The 18,689-nt window shown below is 42.0% G+C and overlaps 2 protein-coding genes across 2 annotated transcripts; both read left to right on the top strand.

Moving 5' to 3' along the window:
• The first annotated feature begins 3,099 nt into the window (after positions 1-3,099).
• Positions 3,100-3,920, top strand: LOC129602440 (uncharacterized). Its single transcript, XM_055501456.1, has 2 exons — positions 3,100-3,451; positions 3,531-3,920. The coding sequence occupies exons 1-2, from the start codon at positions 3,233-3,235 to the stop codon at positions 3,918-3,920; spliced, it is 609 nt and encodes a 202-aa protein (XP_055357431.1). The 5' UTR covers positions 3,100-3,232.
• Positions 3,921-7,588: 3,668 nt separating this feature from the next.
• Positions 7,589-9,232, top strand: LOC129602439 (uncharacterized). Its single transcript, XM_055501455.1, has 4 exons — positions 7,589-7,695; positions 7,776-8,344; positions 8,618-8,775; positions 8,898-9,232. Exons 2-3 carry the CDS (start codon positions 7,991-7,993, stop codon positions 8,720-8,722), a joined length of 459 nt encoding a protein of 152 aa, XP_055357430.1. The 5' UTR covers positions 7,589-7,695; positions 7,776-7,990; the 3' UTR covers positions 8,723-8,775; positions 8,898-9,232.
• The last annotated feature ends 9,457 nt before the right edge of the window (positions 9,233-18,689 follow it).

Below are 18,689 nucleotides of genomic sequence, written 5' to 3'. Positions count from 1 at the left end.
CCGTTTGTGAACTCGACATCCGGTTAAAGAGTTGTAGGTGATATAAAATTTCAATAGGTTTTTTTTGCAAACTGGTTCATCATCAACAGTCTCATAATGAACCAGCATGTTCAAATTTTCTGTGTGAAATATCTGTGTTTTTAACACACATATCTTGAATCAAACTACGATTACCTTAAGAACGAATTTCTTATGAATTATTTTAAAAACTGGATAAATTCGGTGATGTTCTGGAAGCAGGAAACTGAAATTACCCATTCCAAAATTAGAAAATTGATTCTTTTCAACCGTGTTTGTCCAGTGCACGGAATAACAGAAACTTCGCACAATTGAAGCTCGTGAAATCCGCAAGTAAGGTTGTGGAAAGCCAGTCCCTGACGAACGATTTAGAAGCTAACCTGATTTGATTTTTTTCTTGCAAGGGCGATGCGTAAGCTATATTGAATTGTTAAACTGGCATGTTTTGTTGACACCTATCAAGGAGCCAAAAATTTTAAGCAAAACTGGCAGACCACGCGCAAACTGCGCGGAAGAAATTGAACGAACTACTGTAAAAATAACTAACCTTATTTACGTGATTTAAAGACTGTTTTTAAGGTTATTGTTCTGGAAGATTTTTATGCTTATTTTTTACAATAAACGTGGCGCTTAAATTCATAATGAATGACTTTTTCTTCAAATGCATGTTTACATGTGAAATATACAGTATCATTATACTATTAACTTCCTACGCTGCACTAAAAGCTAAGTACTACCCGGTACCATAGCAACACCACGGCGCAATTCAAGTTTGCGTGACGTTTTTTCACCCGATTTTTCACCACCATTACCATGTGTTAAAACGCTAAAGTGACCGAATTATTACAGCCATAATACCGCAAACGTACCACAAAGCCCAACCGCTTGTAAAATTGATTTCGATTGTTTCAACTACATTTAATGTTTTCTATAGTATCGAGCTGGCACGTATGCAAACCCTTCCAACCCCATTCCCTGTAACGAAAAATTTGCAAAAAATCCAACAACCTTTGTGTTATGTGGCATTTGAATCGCGCCTACCAAAACAAGCAGCAATCCGTGTTTTTCATAATATATTGAATATATTTTCATATATTTCCATATTTTCTACTGGCGGTCACTTACCAGAGAACGTAAAATTATGGTAAGCGGTATACTAACTTTTGTGCCTTCAATTATTTTAAAACTCCTTAGAAGTTTTTAATAATTATAAGTAGCACTAAATTAAGTGGTATCCAGTTCATGTTTTCAGATTTAATTAATTTTTTTCACGTAGCTAGATTATAGGTACCCCGTACCCGCACCCTGAACAGGTTAACCACGTCGGACACTGGGAATTATTTTATTCAGATTTCTTTATATCCAGAAACTGATTGTTTGATTCTGCTGCTTCATGAGCTCGTCATGTTGCAGCTCGGCGTCGCCTGCGGCTCCGCCTTCCGTTAATAGTTCAGAAATACTCAACTGTGCTTCCTAAACCTTTAGTTTGTACTAAAAATAAATAAAGCAATGAATGTTGACAAATGATAAGAATGCGAAGTGGGTGAGGTAAAACATCGCTCACGCTCACAGTACAGTCGCCGTTTCAAGCAACAGCAGTGAACAGCACATCAGTACTTCCGGTCCAACAGTAAAATTAATATTTCCCCTACCCCATAGACGGGCTGCTACGTTAAACTCAAACATACCGCTCCTAAAGACGCGGTTATTTAACCACGAACAGCTTACGAAGTTATTTTAAATTTCCCTGATTGGCTGGTGCATGGTTCCGTAGACTTTGTATAGTAAGGTTTCCCAGAGTTACCTTCAAAACGTACTTCTATTCGTTTCCTAAAATCAAACTGATTTTGTAAAAGCCTACCAAATTAGGCTATCGAGTAATACACAGCTTAAAAATAACCCCAGTGGGTCGTTTAGGATGGATGCGCAGACAAGATGGCCACATCTCCTCTTATTCCTTTATTATAATAAATTACTCACAAAAATCCAATAGAAATCGAAATTTTTGGAATAGTCACACAGTGCGCAAACTGCATAACTCGCTTAGCGCAAGCAACAGGTCTACAACTGCAATACTGTTAAAATAGTAGGTTTTCCACACGAGACAGTTTAAAATAGTCAAGACGTCCATGCGTGAAAGAAATGCCTGAAGTAAATATGTTCTGCAACATGGGACACGAAAACCTTTGACTTTTTTTTTTAAATGGCGACGTTGCAAACGAGCACAGTTTAAATTTCTCAGAAAAGTTCTGTTGATGTCGCGAGTTAAAAAAAATCTCTATCGAACGAGCCTGAATAGTTAACAATGCGGTAAACGGTTCGCGATATACAAGCCAAAATGATAGACGACATTGTGTTCGCTAAATGATAGCCGCTTTCACGCTGGATGTTTATTCGACACTTCCAGAAGTTTTCGTGCTATGATTATGCGTTTTTCAAATTTTAATTCGTTTGCTGGTAAGAATTTCTGAGTTACAAAAGAAAATAAACATACAAATTCACTAATTGTCATCAGTGTTCCACTGCATTCTTCGATAGCTCACAAGAATACGTTTTCAAGATGTTATGCAATATATAACCTTGATTTCAGGTATAATAAAACCATGCAGGAAACATTTAGAGAACACTTTAGAAGCGGGTTTCGAATTTATCTGTGTATCAGCAGATATATAACTAACAAACAAATTTAATGCAAATCGGATTTTGAACTGGAACTTAATTCGAATGCACAGCAAATTACTTGAAAAAATTGTCATAAATTATTAAAAACGTAAAAGTATAATTTCAGAAAGAATTTTGAAGAAACTAAAATATGAAATATTTTGAAATTTTTTTAATTCAAAATATTTCATGTACAGCGTGGTAGCGCCAAGTTGAAGACAGCGCAATTAATACTGATCTGATTATTTCCCTGTAGTCTGCTGTCATACTGCCACTTGCAAAGTTGCAGCGAATTTCATTTCCAGTGCAATAAAATTTAGCTTTCGTTGAAATGTTGAGAAATGCCTCGAGAAACTAATTCTGAAAGTAAGGCTGTAGTGGTTTCTCTACATGCCAGTGGATTGTCTATTCGGAAAATTGTGGAAAAATTATCTGAGCTTGGGAGACCGCTCAGTAAGAGTACAGTTGAACGGATTATAAAGAAACATCAGTTGGTGTTGAGTGGAAGCCCACCGGAGACGCGTAAATTGCCTGCGCAGAACAAGCCTACAGTATGCATTCCGAAGATCATCCGCAAAGTGGAAAAATTAATAGATTCTCCGAATCCCCCGTCTATTCGAGAGATCGCCCGACGTTTACGAATCTCTCATGTATCCGTGAAAAAAATTTTGGTCAAGAATCTGGAAGCGAAGTTGACGAAAAAGAAGAAGGTCCACGCGCTATCGGCGACCCAAGCTGTACAACGGGCCCATCGCGCCAAGACGTTTTTGAGGTATTTATCGCGACGAAAACTGAAATTTCTTTTAACAATGGACGAGATGTGGATTACTACTGATGATTTATCCGGGCAGACAGACTTCTACTACAAGCGCAAAAATGTTGTCGTTCCTGAAAGTTGGCAAAAGCTGCCACGCAAAAACTGGCCCAAAAAAGTGATGCTCGCGATGGGGATCTCTTGGCGCGGTCAAACCGCAATGTACGTCGTTCCCCCTGAGACCAAAGTTGATCACAAGGTATTTATCGACCTCGTCCTGAAGCCAATGATCCGAAAAGACGTACCGCGGCTATACGGATCGGACGCCAAGAAAGTGGTCCTGCACATGGACAGTGCCCCTTCCCATGTGGCCAAAGAAACTGTCCAGTGGCTGAAAGCAGAGAAAGTGAAGTACATTCCGAAAGAAGAATGGCTGGCGAATTCCCAGATGCTGCGCCGATGGACTACGCGGTCAACTCGATTTTAAGCGAATTTTGAAGTGCTGCGACGCGCGCGATCACAGGCAACTGGCACGTGTCGCGCGCCGCAAGTGGAAGACCTTTTCAATTGTTAAAATTCGAAATGCACTCAGATCGTGGAAATCTCGTATTCGTTGTGTAATCAAAGCTAACGGCTATCAGTACGAGCATATTTGGAAACAAAATTGTAATTAGCTAAATTACAATAAAATAAAAATTAAGTGTCTTCAACTTGGCGCTACCACGCTGTATTTTAGAAATTGCAGGCAAAATGATCTTAAAAAATTTATGATTTATTAGAAAGTTCAGAAAATTAATTTAGTACCCATTTCGTAAATTTGTAAGAACAAATTGTCGACTAAGATGATTTCCGTTTGGGCTTCCGGGTCCCTGTTATAACCTAGTCGTTGCCAGGATACTAACAGTGCTTCGTGGTTATCACCGAACAAGATTCCGTACCATGTGCACTGAGACCAGGAGCTCTCCACAAACTGTAGTATTTCTAACTTCGCGATTTGAAGTAGCAACCCGAAAGCTTGAGGCAAAAGGCCAGTTCCACGTAGATCCTGTTCACTTTAGCAAAGATTTTTACTGAATTATCATCGGAGGAAACCTGTTTCAATATACTGATCTTTATCTGGAATATATCGCCATATACACGCTTCATATTAAAATGATACAAAAAGCTGCCAGGTACCATGTTTTCTAGTGTACAAACGAAATACCAACGTTTTCAAGCCAAGCATCAAACCAAACATTCAGACCAAGAGGTTGAATACTTTGGTAAATGTTGTTGTTTTGACAAGTAAAATCACAGTAACCGAGAAATCGTTTGCTTCACGTACTTAAAAACTTTGGCCAGCCCAATTTTCTATCGTAATTGGCGACCTGAGAAATAATGCAATTGCTGCACGACAAACTTTGAACACATAAACGGGAAAGTATGTAAATATTTAATGGTTAGATTTTGGAGATATAACCATTTAAATTAAAAGTTCAAAAATGTTTGAAAGTGTTTAGGACAATGAAGTCTGTTCTAAACATCAGAGGACACAATAAAGATATTTAAACGTATTTAAACAAATTTCGACATATCTATAAATATTTAATCGTAATATCTAAAAACGTTTTAACATACTTAAACGTATTCAAAAATGTTATCAAAAATGATTTAGATTTTTTTACACCGTTCAGAATAGTGTCGAGATATTTTACAACATTCACAATTCTTTCGAAATATTTAAAAATCTTATTTCTAAATTCAGATTGGGGCTAAGTTTTTGAACTGTTGTTAAATCCCGTAAATATAAGAAAGATCAAAACTTTGGATTCCGACCCAACGTTTACGATCGCCCAGTCTTAAGAACAGCTTTAAGCCTCGGGAACCTAAAGGTCAAAGAGTCACACGGCGACCCAAAGGTCAGGTTCGCCGTGTCTTAGAACCGCAGTTTCGTGGTGTCGGGAACCTAAAAGTCACAAAGGTCACTAAAGGTCACACGGCGACCCAAAGGTCAGGGTCGCCGTGTCTTAGAACCGCAGTTTCGGGGTGTCGGGAACCTAAAAGTCAAAAAGGTCACTAAAGGTCACACGGCGACCCAAAGGTCAGGGTCGCCGTGTCTTAGAACCGCAGTTTCGGGGTGTCGGGAACCTAAAGGTCACAAAGGTTACTAAAGGTCACACGGCGACCCAATGGTCAGGGTCGCCGTGTCTTAGAACCGCAGTTTCGGGGTGTGAGGAACCTGAAGGTCAAGGTCGCCGTGTCTTAAAACCTCAAAGTGCTTATATTGAAAAAAACGCGGGCTCGCTTCGCTCGCCCGCTCGATTATGATATTATTCTCGTTAAACCTGGAGTGTCAGAGCGCGATATTCATTTGAATTTTTAAATATTATACGCCCCCTCCCCCCGTAATAAACGCCCGCTTTATCAGATTCATTCAAATCGGAAAAAAATGCTAAAAGTATGGATTTTGACGAAACCCGTGCATTTGTGCCTGTCGCTGTGTTAATGCGTTAGAAATTACGGCCAAATTAACTAACCACTATGCACCCGAAGTTCCGAGCTGCAGATTTCACATGAATAAATTTTCATTTTTTCTCTCGAAAGGGACCACAAACGTGTAACATTGTTAGTAACTTTTCCTGTTTTTTCTTTAACGTGAAATCTTTTTTAGTGTCTATCAGCGCTGGCTTATTGCCATGTTAACTGGCTATTGCCTGAATAAATCCATTTTTCCTGTATCATGTGGAGTACTGCAGATGTAGGAAATATTTCGATAAAGAATAGCTGCCTGAGTTAACAGTCGCTTTACCACAGAAACGAAAGTGCACTGTTTTATTTGCATATCTGTTTGTTCGGGACTTACACACCAGTTGCGATCCCGCGCTAACATGTCTGGCAGATCGCCAAGAGGGAATAGTCTGTTTGCATAAAAAAGAGTACCAAGCAACAAAGACAATTACATCAGCAATTGGCGAACAGGCGAGTTAAGGGTATTTCCTGAAAATATCGGCTATACAAGTACAGAGTACTTAACAGGCATGAGACGTGTTTGACAGTAATGTAGCGAAAAATCCAGAAATTTTCATTTACTGAGACATCGGGGATTAGTAGCTTTGACAGCTGTGACATCACGGTGCTATAATTTGCCAGCTGGTAACACGGTACATAAAGCGTAAGGGAAAACGCTTTTTCCTGTAAACATTTCGTGAACTACAGTAGATGAGAATGTGCAAGCTGATTCGCATACCGCGCGCGATCAATCGAAAGAGAAAATAACCCTTAAAATGTGGCCGACCGTTCGCCAGACACCATTACTCCTGCTGCTACTACTACTGCACAACCAAACAAAACAGTGTCATTTAACAGCTACAACGTAACAACAACATCATTGTCTTCGAATCTACTACCGCCTTTATCATTCTTTCTTCCATACTGGAGCACCACAGAAAAGATCACCGAAGTATTGTGCTATCATTCGACACAGGTTGACTAGCCGCAACCAGTAGATACTGCCAGTCATTTGGGTACCTGTTTTGCTGCTGACGTGAACGTCTGCGGGGCGTGACTGAAGGTACTCGGTGAATTCATGCATGAGTGTTTAAAGGTCAACTTTATGATGTCAGTTCTTCGACGTTAGAGAGCTTTACTCGCTAATGTAGGGTTTTATGGTTATGTAAATGTTTTAAGAGTGTTGACCTCTCTTCTAATGTGCTGTCTTGTCATACTAAGAGAATGAATGTGTCTCGATTTTCTTAAAAAATATTCAGAAAATAATTAGATCATTGATGAAGCTTGGAAAAGTGAGATGCATGTGTCTGTGACGCCTGCTACAGACGCACGCATACCTATGTGAGGCACGTTTAGATTTTTTATCTGCTTGTTGGAACTCCTCTGTACTTCTTCCTTGCGATATAAATAATGCTATTTGACCATCAACCAAATTAATTAATTAGGCATTTCTGTATGGATTAGCTCATCCCACATTCCAACCCAATGGCTACACCGGCACGCGCAGCGAAAGTGCACACGCTGTACTCCCGGGCATGCGTGGCGACAATCATGACTGAAACGGGGGTGTGAAGATAAAAATAACGATATTTAAGGAAACCAGGAAGCACATGTTGCCGGCGGTTATCAGCCTGGCTAGAATAGTGGTCAGCTTTCGTCCCATGATGTCCAGCTCACGGCGGAATCGCCAGATCTGGATAGCAGCCAGTGCCTGTGCAAAGGGAAACAGATATTTCGGGGTCACGAGCAGTTTAGTGGAGGTGCCAGTGATGCCGGTAAGATTAAACAGGGGATACTGGGAAAACGTACACAACCACTGAATTCCAAAGATCATGCACATTACGGCAAAGACTAGATGGTAGGGTCGCCGGAACAGGGACGGTACGAACGGCAGAGGATAGCAGTAATACCCGCACAGATGCATCACCACCATCCATAGCTGATTGTGCATTTCCAGCATCCGCGTCCGCACCGCTGGATACCTTCGCTGAGCGGTTTTTCAACCTCTCCGGCTCGTCTTCCTGGCATGCGGCGTTCTACGTGCGAGCGGTGGCGATCGATCTGCAACGCATGGGGTTTGGCGTTGTACAGTGCTACATCACCATCTACACATTACTTTTCGCTATCGGCTTCCGTGGTTTGGCGCGATCCCTTGCGCAAAGCCGAACCGTTGAGGAAGTTGTGGAGTATCTCCCGGTCCATCGGGACATGACGGCGCTCGTCGGGCAGTTTAATTCCTGCTTTACTTATACATCGGCTGCGGCTTTCGTGGATATTTTCTTCGATATTATTATCTATGTCAACTCCGTTCTAAAATCCGGGGTGCTCAACATTTCACCCGATGATTATGATGTTCTGGCCATAAACTGCGTGTTCATCATCCTCAGCACGCAGTTCATTGGGATTCTATTTGCCGTAGAAGCGGTACGCTGTATCTATCGTCATGTCGCCAGTTACCGGTATACGCAAATGTACATTACACTCGTATTAAATGCGAGATTAAAAAAACGCTTTGCTTGAGCGATATTGCGCCAAAAAGCGCTCCTCTGTTTAAATTCACAACGTACCATTGGTTTTCTGCCCACGGAGCTCGCTTTGTACACTGTGCGCTGGTTTTATCACCAAATGTCTGAACCGTGGACAGACTGGCTGGTTTGCAATTTTTTAGTTTCTGCAGTGCATGATGTGTTTCTGCAGGAAGATGATGTGTTGCGGAACATTCGTGAAGTCAGTTTAGACTGCAAGGAAGCTGGCCGACCTAACTGTCAACTGGAACTCCATGTAAGCGTTACAAACATCTAAGGGAGAAGCTCACCCTGGCCGGTATACCTGTCGATCGCGTGGCTATCCTGGCGGTAAGCACTTGTTTTCACCTCTGAACCAAAAATTAGGAAATGGACTGTAGCATACACATACGACTCAACTATCACCTTAATGCACGCAGTTTACTCACTGAAGGTTAGTTACTGTGTTTCAGGTACTCACCACGATTGCGGGCTATGTGCTGTTAATGTCGGGGCTGGATGACAACAAAATCCCACCTCCGATTTGCAGCTGCACTAATCATACCCTCCAATAAGCCGGCAACAACACAATTGCTTAGTTTATTTTTGTAGTATGCCTGACTCTAAAATCAATATATCTACGAGTATATAAACATATTTACAGTTAGAAGTATAACACTTCTACCTGTACAGATACTCGTACGCTTGTAACATACTGTAACGCAATTTCATTGCCGCTTACTCTGTGACTTTTGGTCCTTTTCTGCTTTTTTTCACTTTTTTAGTTTTTGAGTATCCTGCGGGAGAGTTTCCCTATCGGGCAAAAGACAGCGTTTGGGAAAAGTGGTTTCTACGTGATCTCATCACAAACAGAAAATGCTTGTGATTAAGAACGTAATGCTACTCGTATCTTGGGAACTAATGTTGTGACTTGTGAGCAACGTACTGTATATCGCAACAGAATTGCTGAAAGCAGACGTATGTACTGCACACTGCCACACGGTGCAAATGCCACAAGTTAAGCTCCAAACCGCAAAACTGTTTTTTTTAAGTATGGAGTATGGCCGATTTCGTACTATTCTAAGAATGCCACCTATTTCTTCTATGTATGCTTAAAATTCCTGTGCATTCGTTAGGTATTCTGGGGATTGACTTTATTCTGAAGGCCTGGTGATCCTAAAGATCGTTCAGCCAAATAAGAAAGGTCAACTGCTCCGCTGCATTTATGCACGGGTAAAACCGGCGGCTGTTGAAAAGTTTGCGCCGAATACATGACGAACGTTTTGAGAAAAGTCGAAGTACAAATCTGTAGACCGGTATACGGTATAATCAGCGGTAAGCGAGTAAGCGCACGTACTCTGTACTTCCGCTACTCGTGAAGACAGAGAGAGACTAAAAGTAAAAAAGAACAGCACAGGTTATAACAGAAACACTTCTGCTGTGCTCTGTGCTTTCCGTTTCCAACAGATGGCCGATAACAAACTGCATCCCTCTTTGAGTCTTATGGACAAGCGATGCCGGGAAAACTCTTTATAGAACGTAGCTGGTCAGTGGAATTTGGCATGAAAGGGCACATAATCGTGAAGGTTGTCTTACACGATCCACTGTCTAGACCGTTTTTCAAGTTTTAAACATGCTTTTTAAAAGTTGGAAAGGTTATTGGGACTCTGCTTCGGTGTAAGAATGGTCTTCCTGTTCATAATATGAGTTTTCATGCAAAATTTGAAGAAGAACGGTTCATATTGAGACTGTGGGTACCGTATACCCTGAATACATTAAAACTTTTTCTGATTCTCTTACAGCAGCAACTCATCAACCGGATGTTACGTGCACAAATGGTTTCCTAATCCTCGCCGCTGTAGTACAAAATCATCTGACTACATGTCGTCATTAAAAAATGTAAAAACATGCTGGGGAGTGCGCGAAAATGGATCATGTCTACGAATTTGGTACCGTATATACCGGGGTCAATTCCGTTAAACGATCGCTCTCTACCCAAATGTTGCGCACAGAATCCTTCTTTGATCACACGTTTACCGAATATTTTTACCGAGGCAGGAGCTAAAATTTAATATTCTCATTAATAATTGTCAATGCTCGCACAAAGCACAATGAAAAAACTATCAGCTGACGACGCGCACATGTTCGCGCCACTCTACAAGTACAAACTTAGTACGTACTAGAAAAGATCAATTTATAACAGAAACACTTCCTTCTTGATTGCAAAGCTGGAACAACTTTGCTTATGCTATTCTTGGAATGGAAGTCATTTTTACATTGCACATTGTTAACGTGTACTTTAATGTTACTTCCGCCTATTACCAAAGTAGTAGCGCTACTGTGTCATGAACTTCACATGGCAAGCAGCTGGAGCATGGCACTTGTTATCCAAGTGCGAGAAATTACTGTATACGAGTATAAAATGCTGACTTGGTTTGTCTTATTACACTGAACGGGTAGATGTAACAATTGCCTTGCGCTCGCGTGTTGACCGCGGTTAGAGTGATTAGGTTTTCGCGATACCAAAGTTATACTGATTTATAATATACTTACTAGAAACGATACCAATGGCACTGCTATCGCTAACATGATTATAAAGTTTCATAAATATGTTAGTGATAGAATTACTATTGGTAGCGTCTGCCGGTAATCCTTTGGAAATGGAGGAAACGACTAAGCTGACCGTTCCGCTGCGAGCGCTGCACTAACAAAGGGAAGCTCGTCGGATGCCGACGCAGACACGCCGCAGATAACCGTCAAACGTCACCCTTGTATCAGGTAACTGATGGCCATCGGCCGCGTTTACCATCGCTTTACAATTTACATTACGTCGCGTGCCAGTCGCTCAAAGTCGCGTGCCAGTAGTGCCAGTCGCTCGAATTTGAAATTAAGGACCGCGTAATGCAGTTAAATGCTACCGTCGACGTTGCGTGCGCGAACAAAGCCTGACAATATATACGACATAATAATATAATTATACGACATAGTACTGAAATTTATTTTTGTGAGATGCAATTTTTAGATCTTTATACCGAGTGAGTTGTAAAGGATATGTAAAAGGATACCTTAGCTATATATAACAGCCAAATCGACAGATTTGGTTGCAGCCTGTCATGCAGCAAAAAATTTTAATAAAACTGCTCAAAAATTGAACAAAAAAGCGGCATTTTTTCAAAAAGTGAATCGAGTACATTGCTCCGCCATTGGCCATTGCGTACACTGTGGAAATCGCTTTTTTTCGATAGAGAATGTTCTTCTCTACATGAAACAGTTGTAAAAATTGAAATAGTGCGTATGGATAGTATATGACACAAAATTCTGGAGTTCAAAAGCTAGGTCGCAATACATTTCCGCACAACTGCAGATGGTACAGTTTTTCGCGCTAGTCAACCACGAGCGTGTCGCAACTTTTCGCTTTTTTTTTGCCTTAAGTATCTAATAAAATTTGTAATCGATCAAATGTAAAACTTTGTTTTACGACAGGTGGTTCGCGCACAGCAAAACAAAAACGGAGACCGCCATTTTTGTGGGCCAGCCGGTAGATACCCCAGTTGTATTCCGAGGTGCAGTTTACTTGTGCTGTAACTGGAACGGAAGCCTTTCTGCAAAGCACATTGTTAACTTAATAATATTACTTCCGCCTTTACCGAAATATGTAGTAGCGCTAAATCTAATGCGTCATAAACTCCCTACATTAAGCAGATGGAGCGTGGCACCTGTTGTACGTGCAAGTGCGAGAAATCGACATCGTCAAGTCACTACAGATATACGAGTACAAGGTAAGCCTCGCGCTCCGAGCTCGGCAAATGTGTATTGGAAAGGTCAGGCTTGAATTTATGGACGTGTTACGAGATACGACAGTAGTGTTAACGACAGTAGTCGTGTACCGGACTGTGGTGGTAGCTTGGTCACTTACTCACCTACAGATTTTGCTCACGGGACAGTGTTGGTAGCCGAGACAGTTGTGGTTGCTAGTCCACTCACTCGTCTATAGAGATTTTTGCTCATGAGTCATGGTATCTCGGCCACTCACTCACCTACAGATTTTCTTCACTGGACAATCGTGGTAGCTCGGACCGAGCTACCACGAGCCACTCACTCACCTACAGATTTTGCTCACGGGGCAGTCGCTCACTCACTAAGTATTATGCTATCGCAAAAATCAAATAGCGTACGCTCGACGTACAGTACAAACTACATTAATGCATATTGTCCCAGATCCATGGTTACTGTTTTCCTTACTTTAAATGTCATACTTACAGTACGAGGCAAGCGGCAACTCTTTCCCATCGCTTTAGTAAATTACCTCACTTTCCCTGCTGCATTTGACCCGTATGCAGGCGCTCACGTGATACTTGATTTCAGCCGTTTCACGTCTAAACCGGTTAGCTTACTGAGCCGGCGATAAAATCTCACCTGCCGTGCTCTTCTCTGTACTCGTTATCAGTTGCGCAATCAACGATAGCTGCAAACCGGTTTAGACGTGAAACGGTTGAAATCAAGTATCACGTGAGCCTGCATACGGGTAAAATAGAAAGAGTAATTTACTAAAGCGATGGGAAAGAGTTGCCGCTTGCCTCGTACTTAAATTACAGACTTCTTCGCAATGTTGTTGTCAGGCTTCTCAAGTACTGTAAGCACTAAGCACTTCAGTAAAACAATACTTTGTCTGGAATCGTCCCGAAATCTCAGGAAGATAACTTAAGATAAAAATCTCACCCGTTCCCCACGGTGGTTGACATTCTAAGTATGTTAAATGTAAGGTGCCGTAAATTTTTTTGCCTCTCACTTCTTGCTATGGTCCTTACGAAATTTCTGGATGACCTCGTATTCTAATCCATGGAGATTCAGGCTTTCCTATACTGTATCCTAACCCTGCACTTGAAGGAAATTTGTACAGTGCAGCAAAACGCACCTGTACGAGCCCATTTATCCGGCTATACAGCACCGTGTCGCTCATAGCGTACAAATTTCCTTCAAGTGCAGGGTTAGGGTACAGTACTTAAAACGACAAAGAGAGTTTTCAAACCTGGCAATTCTAGGGACAATTAAAATTCAGCGTAAATACTATGGAAAACAAGATTCATTTCCAAGACCAAGCTGGACTTTAACCGACCACGCGTTGATTTTTCCATAATAACCCACGGAATTACGCCTTGCGACGGTAAGATTGTATGAATGTATAGATAAAATGTTGAGGTGGTTTGTATTATTCCATTGAACGGATAGATGCAACAACCGCCTTGCGCTTGCGTAGTTTTTGACCGTGGTTAGGAGAACCGGCGTTCCGTGAAACCAAAGTTCTAGGGCAGTGTAAATAATCATGACGTGTATATTGATATCAGGCTTTGTTCGCGCACGCGACATCGATAGTGGCATTTATAACTGCATTACACCTATTGATTTACAATTCGAGCGATGGACACTCGTAATGTAAACGCGGCCGATGCCCTCAGTTTACCTGGTATAGTTGGTTTGACGGTTAATTGTGGCGTGTTTGCGACGGCATCAGACGAATTTCCCTACACTCCCGTTGAATTAAATGACGGAAACTTATAAGCTGAACTTATTTATTTCCGTAATTACAACGGGATCGAAGGCAAACGCTACCAATAATACTGCTATCGCTAACCTGATTATGAAACGGAACGCAACGAGTTCGTTGAATGTCAGTATATAATCTGTACTACTGGAATACGTTGCAGTTTATTCCTTTTTATTAGCTTATTTAGCAGGCAGTGTTCTAAGCATCGTGTTTAGAAACATTACTGTAGAAAACACAGTTAACAGCATTAGGACACTGTAGAAAACACAGTTAACAGCATTAGGACCGCCCGAACGTGGAACGGTCGATGTAACGGACAACGCATTTCCCCGCTGTATTTCAATGCTGTATAAAACGCTGCATATCAGATACTCGTAAAAGCGTCGTTCTCCAGTAGCATCCTTTAACCGCAAGCCTGCTTCGCGTAAAAGTCTCAAAAGCTAGCTCAAGGCACAAAATCGTACTCACTATTCGTACTTGCGGCGTTTCTTCTTCTTCCGCTCTCCTGGCTGCTTCTCCGGCCTTGGTAGTTGGTACTACTGCAGTACTGCTGATGAAATTAGACAAGGCAACTTTATACGTTACAATATTACTCGTTAAGACGGACTTGTAGTTTCACTTCCGTCTTACAGCAATAATTAATTTATATGTACGAGCTATTATGACCTAAAGGGCAAGCAACCAGATTAAATGCCGGCCGGCTTCCTCTAAAGTAATTTCTTTACTCCTTCAGGATACCGATCGCAAGTCACAAGCACGGACTACAATGGACTACAGAATACTCCCCAGTCCCCAACACTGGTCCGACATTTTGGGCTCCGTGCAACGGCACGAGTACCCGCAAAGCCTCGAAACGCCTGGCTCAATTACACTTCATGGTATACCAAATTTGTGTATCTGCGCGACAATTTTTACTTCAAAAAACCCAAACACTTTTTTTGTGTTGTTTTATGGCATTATGTAGCCAGGTGAATTGTACAAATATATATCGGCGCATATCGGCAACGTCCTTTTCGAGAGTTGTGGCTGCAAGAAAATTCCAAAACGTTTAAATGCATCAGATTTGACGTGCACCGAAAGCCTCATTGTGGACCGTTTCTCCAATATGCGCCCTCTCAAAAAGCATCTTAACCAAGTGCAGTGGCGTTTCAGTTAACTTTGGAGGGAAAATGGGCGGAATTAAAACGCCGAATTACTTATCTAAATTTCAGTGGAATAGCTCAGTGCGTGGAAAATATTTTTATCGATAAGTGATAACTATTCACTATCGTATTTGTACTATTGAATAATAGTATATTTTTCATTTAATTTCCTTTCTCTTATAACAGAAAACATGAACAGAAAATCTGTTTTACAATTACATTGTTTTTCAGTTTCGAATTTCATGTCAAATCATTAGTGTTGCTTTACTTAGTAAAAGTAAATAGTAAACCTTACTTATTAAGCCGTTTTTGCCTCTTACTAATTAAGTAAAAAGTAAGTAAGCAGCAAAACGGAAAAGCAAAAAAATAAAGTAAAAGTAAAGAACTGGCCGAGGCTTCAGAAGTAAATAGTAAGTAAAAGTAAGAGGCGCGAAACAGGAATATTTTAATTAATAAAGCAGTCTTTTTACTAAGCGTCCGCAACAGATAAAAGTGACGGGCATCATCAGAATTCTGCTGAACATGCTCTTTTCCATAGGTTTGGCAGTACAGGTTTGGCAGTACAGGTTTTCTTCTGGAGCGCTAAAATTTCTGTACTGCGGACGCCTTCAACCGTTTATGTGGGCGAGTTACGTGACTACCAGGCGTATTAGCTAGTGCTGCTTCACTGCAACGGATACGGTGTAATGACTTTTGCTAATTTTTGTTAAAATATTAAGTATCTGTACTGTAACTTTACGCTGCCCAGAACCATGTAACCCTGCTTCATTGAAAAAAATTTCTGAGCACAAATCGAAATTAATCGGTGTGCACACTGTCGCATAGTACAAGCAGTTATTCTAACCGGACGTTAAGAAACTCTAACCGGACGTTTTCGACGTCAGCTACGCGATTTCGAAAGCGGAGTGAGGTCCTCCCCTAGCAGCACCCCCGCAAGCCGCACCCGTGGCGGTAACCAGTCGACCGATGATGCAGAGCGCCTACGCCGTATGGTTGAAGCGTGTATTAACGAGTGTTCTGTACACAAGGCAGTTGCTCGTTTGGCGTCGCAGGAAAGTGTTCTGAAGATCGACGCTGAAGTTTTGTCTGTTCTACACTCAAAGCATCCAGATGCACCCATGGACACTGTTTTTCCTTCACCTAGCGCCAGCGACATACCAGCGTTTACTCCTGTTACAGCCGCTGAAGTTATCAGTTCCGTTTTCAGTTTCCCTAGCGGCTCTGCAGGAGGTTTGGACGGTCTAAGAAGGATGGCGGTTTTCGGCCGATTGCTGTGGGTAACGTTCTACGAAGACTGGCAGCCAAGATTGTCGCGAAGCGGTGTGGAAAGAAAGCGATGGCTCTTTTCACTCCTGTCCAAGTTGGATGTGGCACACGCGGGGGTGCTGAAGCAGCAGTTCACGCCGTTAGAAGTTTTATTTCCGAGGAAAACGAGGGCCTTCGAGTTCTGTTTAAAATCGACTACAGAAATGCTTTCAATACAGTCCGTCGCGATGTTATGTTACAGTCTGTTCTAGAAAATTTTCCAGAATATTACCCCTTCGTTTTGAGTGCTTATGGAGCGCCGTCCGTGCTATCATGCAGCGGCAGTGATGAGGACGTGCCATCCGCCACGGGGATCCAACAAGGCGATCCGTTAGGACCACTGCTCTTCTGCCTCGTTTCCCTACTATTCTGCCTTTATTTGTCGTCGAAACTCAAGGTGTTTTTCCTGGATGACGGTGCGTTGGGAGGCACAGTTGAAGAAGTAGTAGACGATCTAACAGCAATCATCGCTGCCAGCAACGCCGCTGGACTCCAACTGAACCCTGCGAAGTGTGAGATGCTACTGATTGGTGGAAGTGCTGAAGAACGCGAGGTGGCCAAGAACAGGCTGCATTCAATTGCTCCCGGTGCGATTGTTTTGCAGCCTGAAACGGTAACGTTTCTTGGTGCACCATTAACCGATGAGGCCATGAACCACTCATTACAACAGAAAACTGCCGCGTTGAAAATTTTTACAGAGCGCTTGAAATTACTTAACGCCCACCACGGATTTTACCTCTTGCGGAACTGTCTGTCCATTCCGAAGCTCATGTATACGCTGCGTTGCAGTCCGTGCTGGAAAGCGCCAGACCTGTTGGATGAGTTCGATAGGCACATCAAGGATGCCCTAGAAGAAATCACTAATACCAAGTTGGACGGACTTGTATACACATAAGCAATGCTCCCTGTTGCCAAAGGAGGTTTGGGTGTGCGTCGAGCGAAAGCATTGGCTCCTTCGGCTTTTTTGGCTTTTATGTATTCGACTCGTCAGCTAACACTTCAGATCTTCAAAGGTAACAGCGAACAGTTGGTCAGCGCTGCGTGCGAGAATTGGAAGTTGGAGTCTGCAGGTGAAGAGTTGCCATTGGATCTAGCACGCGTTCACCAATGCGTATGGAATAACGCGGTAATACAAAGATGTTGACACCTTGTGGAGTAATGTTGGTGATGACAAAAGAGCCGAAGCACGTCTGAGAGCAGTCAGCACGAAGTACGCCGAGACCTGGCTTAACGCCATTCCCGCGAAAGTATTCGGAAACTTCCTGGATGATCAAACTTTCCGCATTTCTGTTGGCCTGTGGCTTGGCGCTAAGATCGTAGAACAGCATTCATGTGCGAGATGTGGTAAAGAGGTTGCGGAAAACGGATACCATGGGCTAGCCTGCAAGAAGTGCATCGGGAGAAGGGAACGCCATAACGGCATCAACGATATTATATTGCGAGCGCTGTGTAATGCTGGCATTGAATCATATCCGTAGCCCATTGGTTTTATGCGTGAAAATGGAAAGCGCCCGGATGGAGCCACGCGTTGGAAGTGGTACCGCGTACAGCCGTTAGTATGGGACGTTACCTGCAGAGACACGATGGCGGATTCATACATCGACGCGACCTCAAAGTGTGCTGGTGCTGCCGCCGAACTGGCTTGCCGGGAGAAGGTTGGAAAATACAAGTCGCTTACTGACGATCGCTGTAATTTTGCCGCTTTTGCAGGTGAGACTTTTGGCACTTGGTGTGAGACCGGCATTGTTACGTTAAAGGAGATTGGTAAGAAGTTGTTTTTAAGGACGGGCGAGAGTCGCTCTACATGTTTTCTGTTTCAACGTTTAAGTTTGGAGATTATGCGTGGTAATGCTATGAGTGTATTGTGCACGGTCCCTTCTCATGTTAATGGCGACAAATTTCTCATTTGATCATATTCGTTGAGCGAAGCTCGCCTTGTACATATTGAGAAATAAAGTACACAGCAGTTATTTGTTTTAGATACGGAATATGTTTAAGAAATGAATAATTATGGCAAAACTGAAAACTTTTGTTGCGTACTGCGATTTTTCGCAAAACACGAATAGTAAATACTAGTTTACTAGTGATTACTAAGTTAGTAAAAGTAAGTAAGGTTACAATAAAAAAGTAAAACGTAAGTAAAAGTAAGGAAGAAAGATTATGAAAAGTAAATAGTAAAGTAAATAGTAACGTCAATAGCCAGACGAAAAGTAAAAAGTAAGTAAAGTTTTGGGACAATAGTAAATACAACACTGCAAATCATTCAGAAGCGG

Source organism: Paramacrobiotus metropolitanus, unplaced genomic scaffold (assembly GCF_019649055.1).
Source record: "Paramacrobiotus metropolitanus isolate TYO unplaced genomic scaffold, Prichtersi_v1.0 Parri_scaffold0000467, whole genome shotgun sequence".
NCBI lineage: Eukaryota > Metazoa > Tardigrada > Eutardigrada > Parachela > Macrobiotidae > Paramacrobiotus > Paramacrobiotus metropolitanus.
The sequence above is the reverse complement of the archived record's forward strand: the minus strand, read 5'-3'. Positions and strand labels throughout refer to the sequence as shown.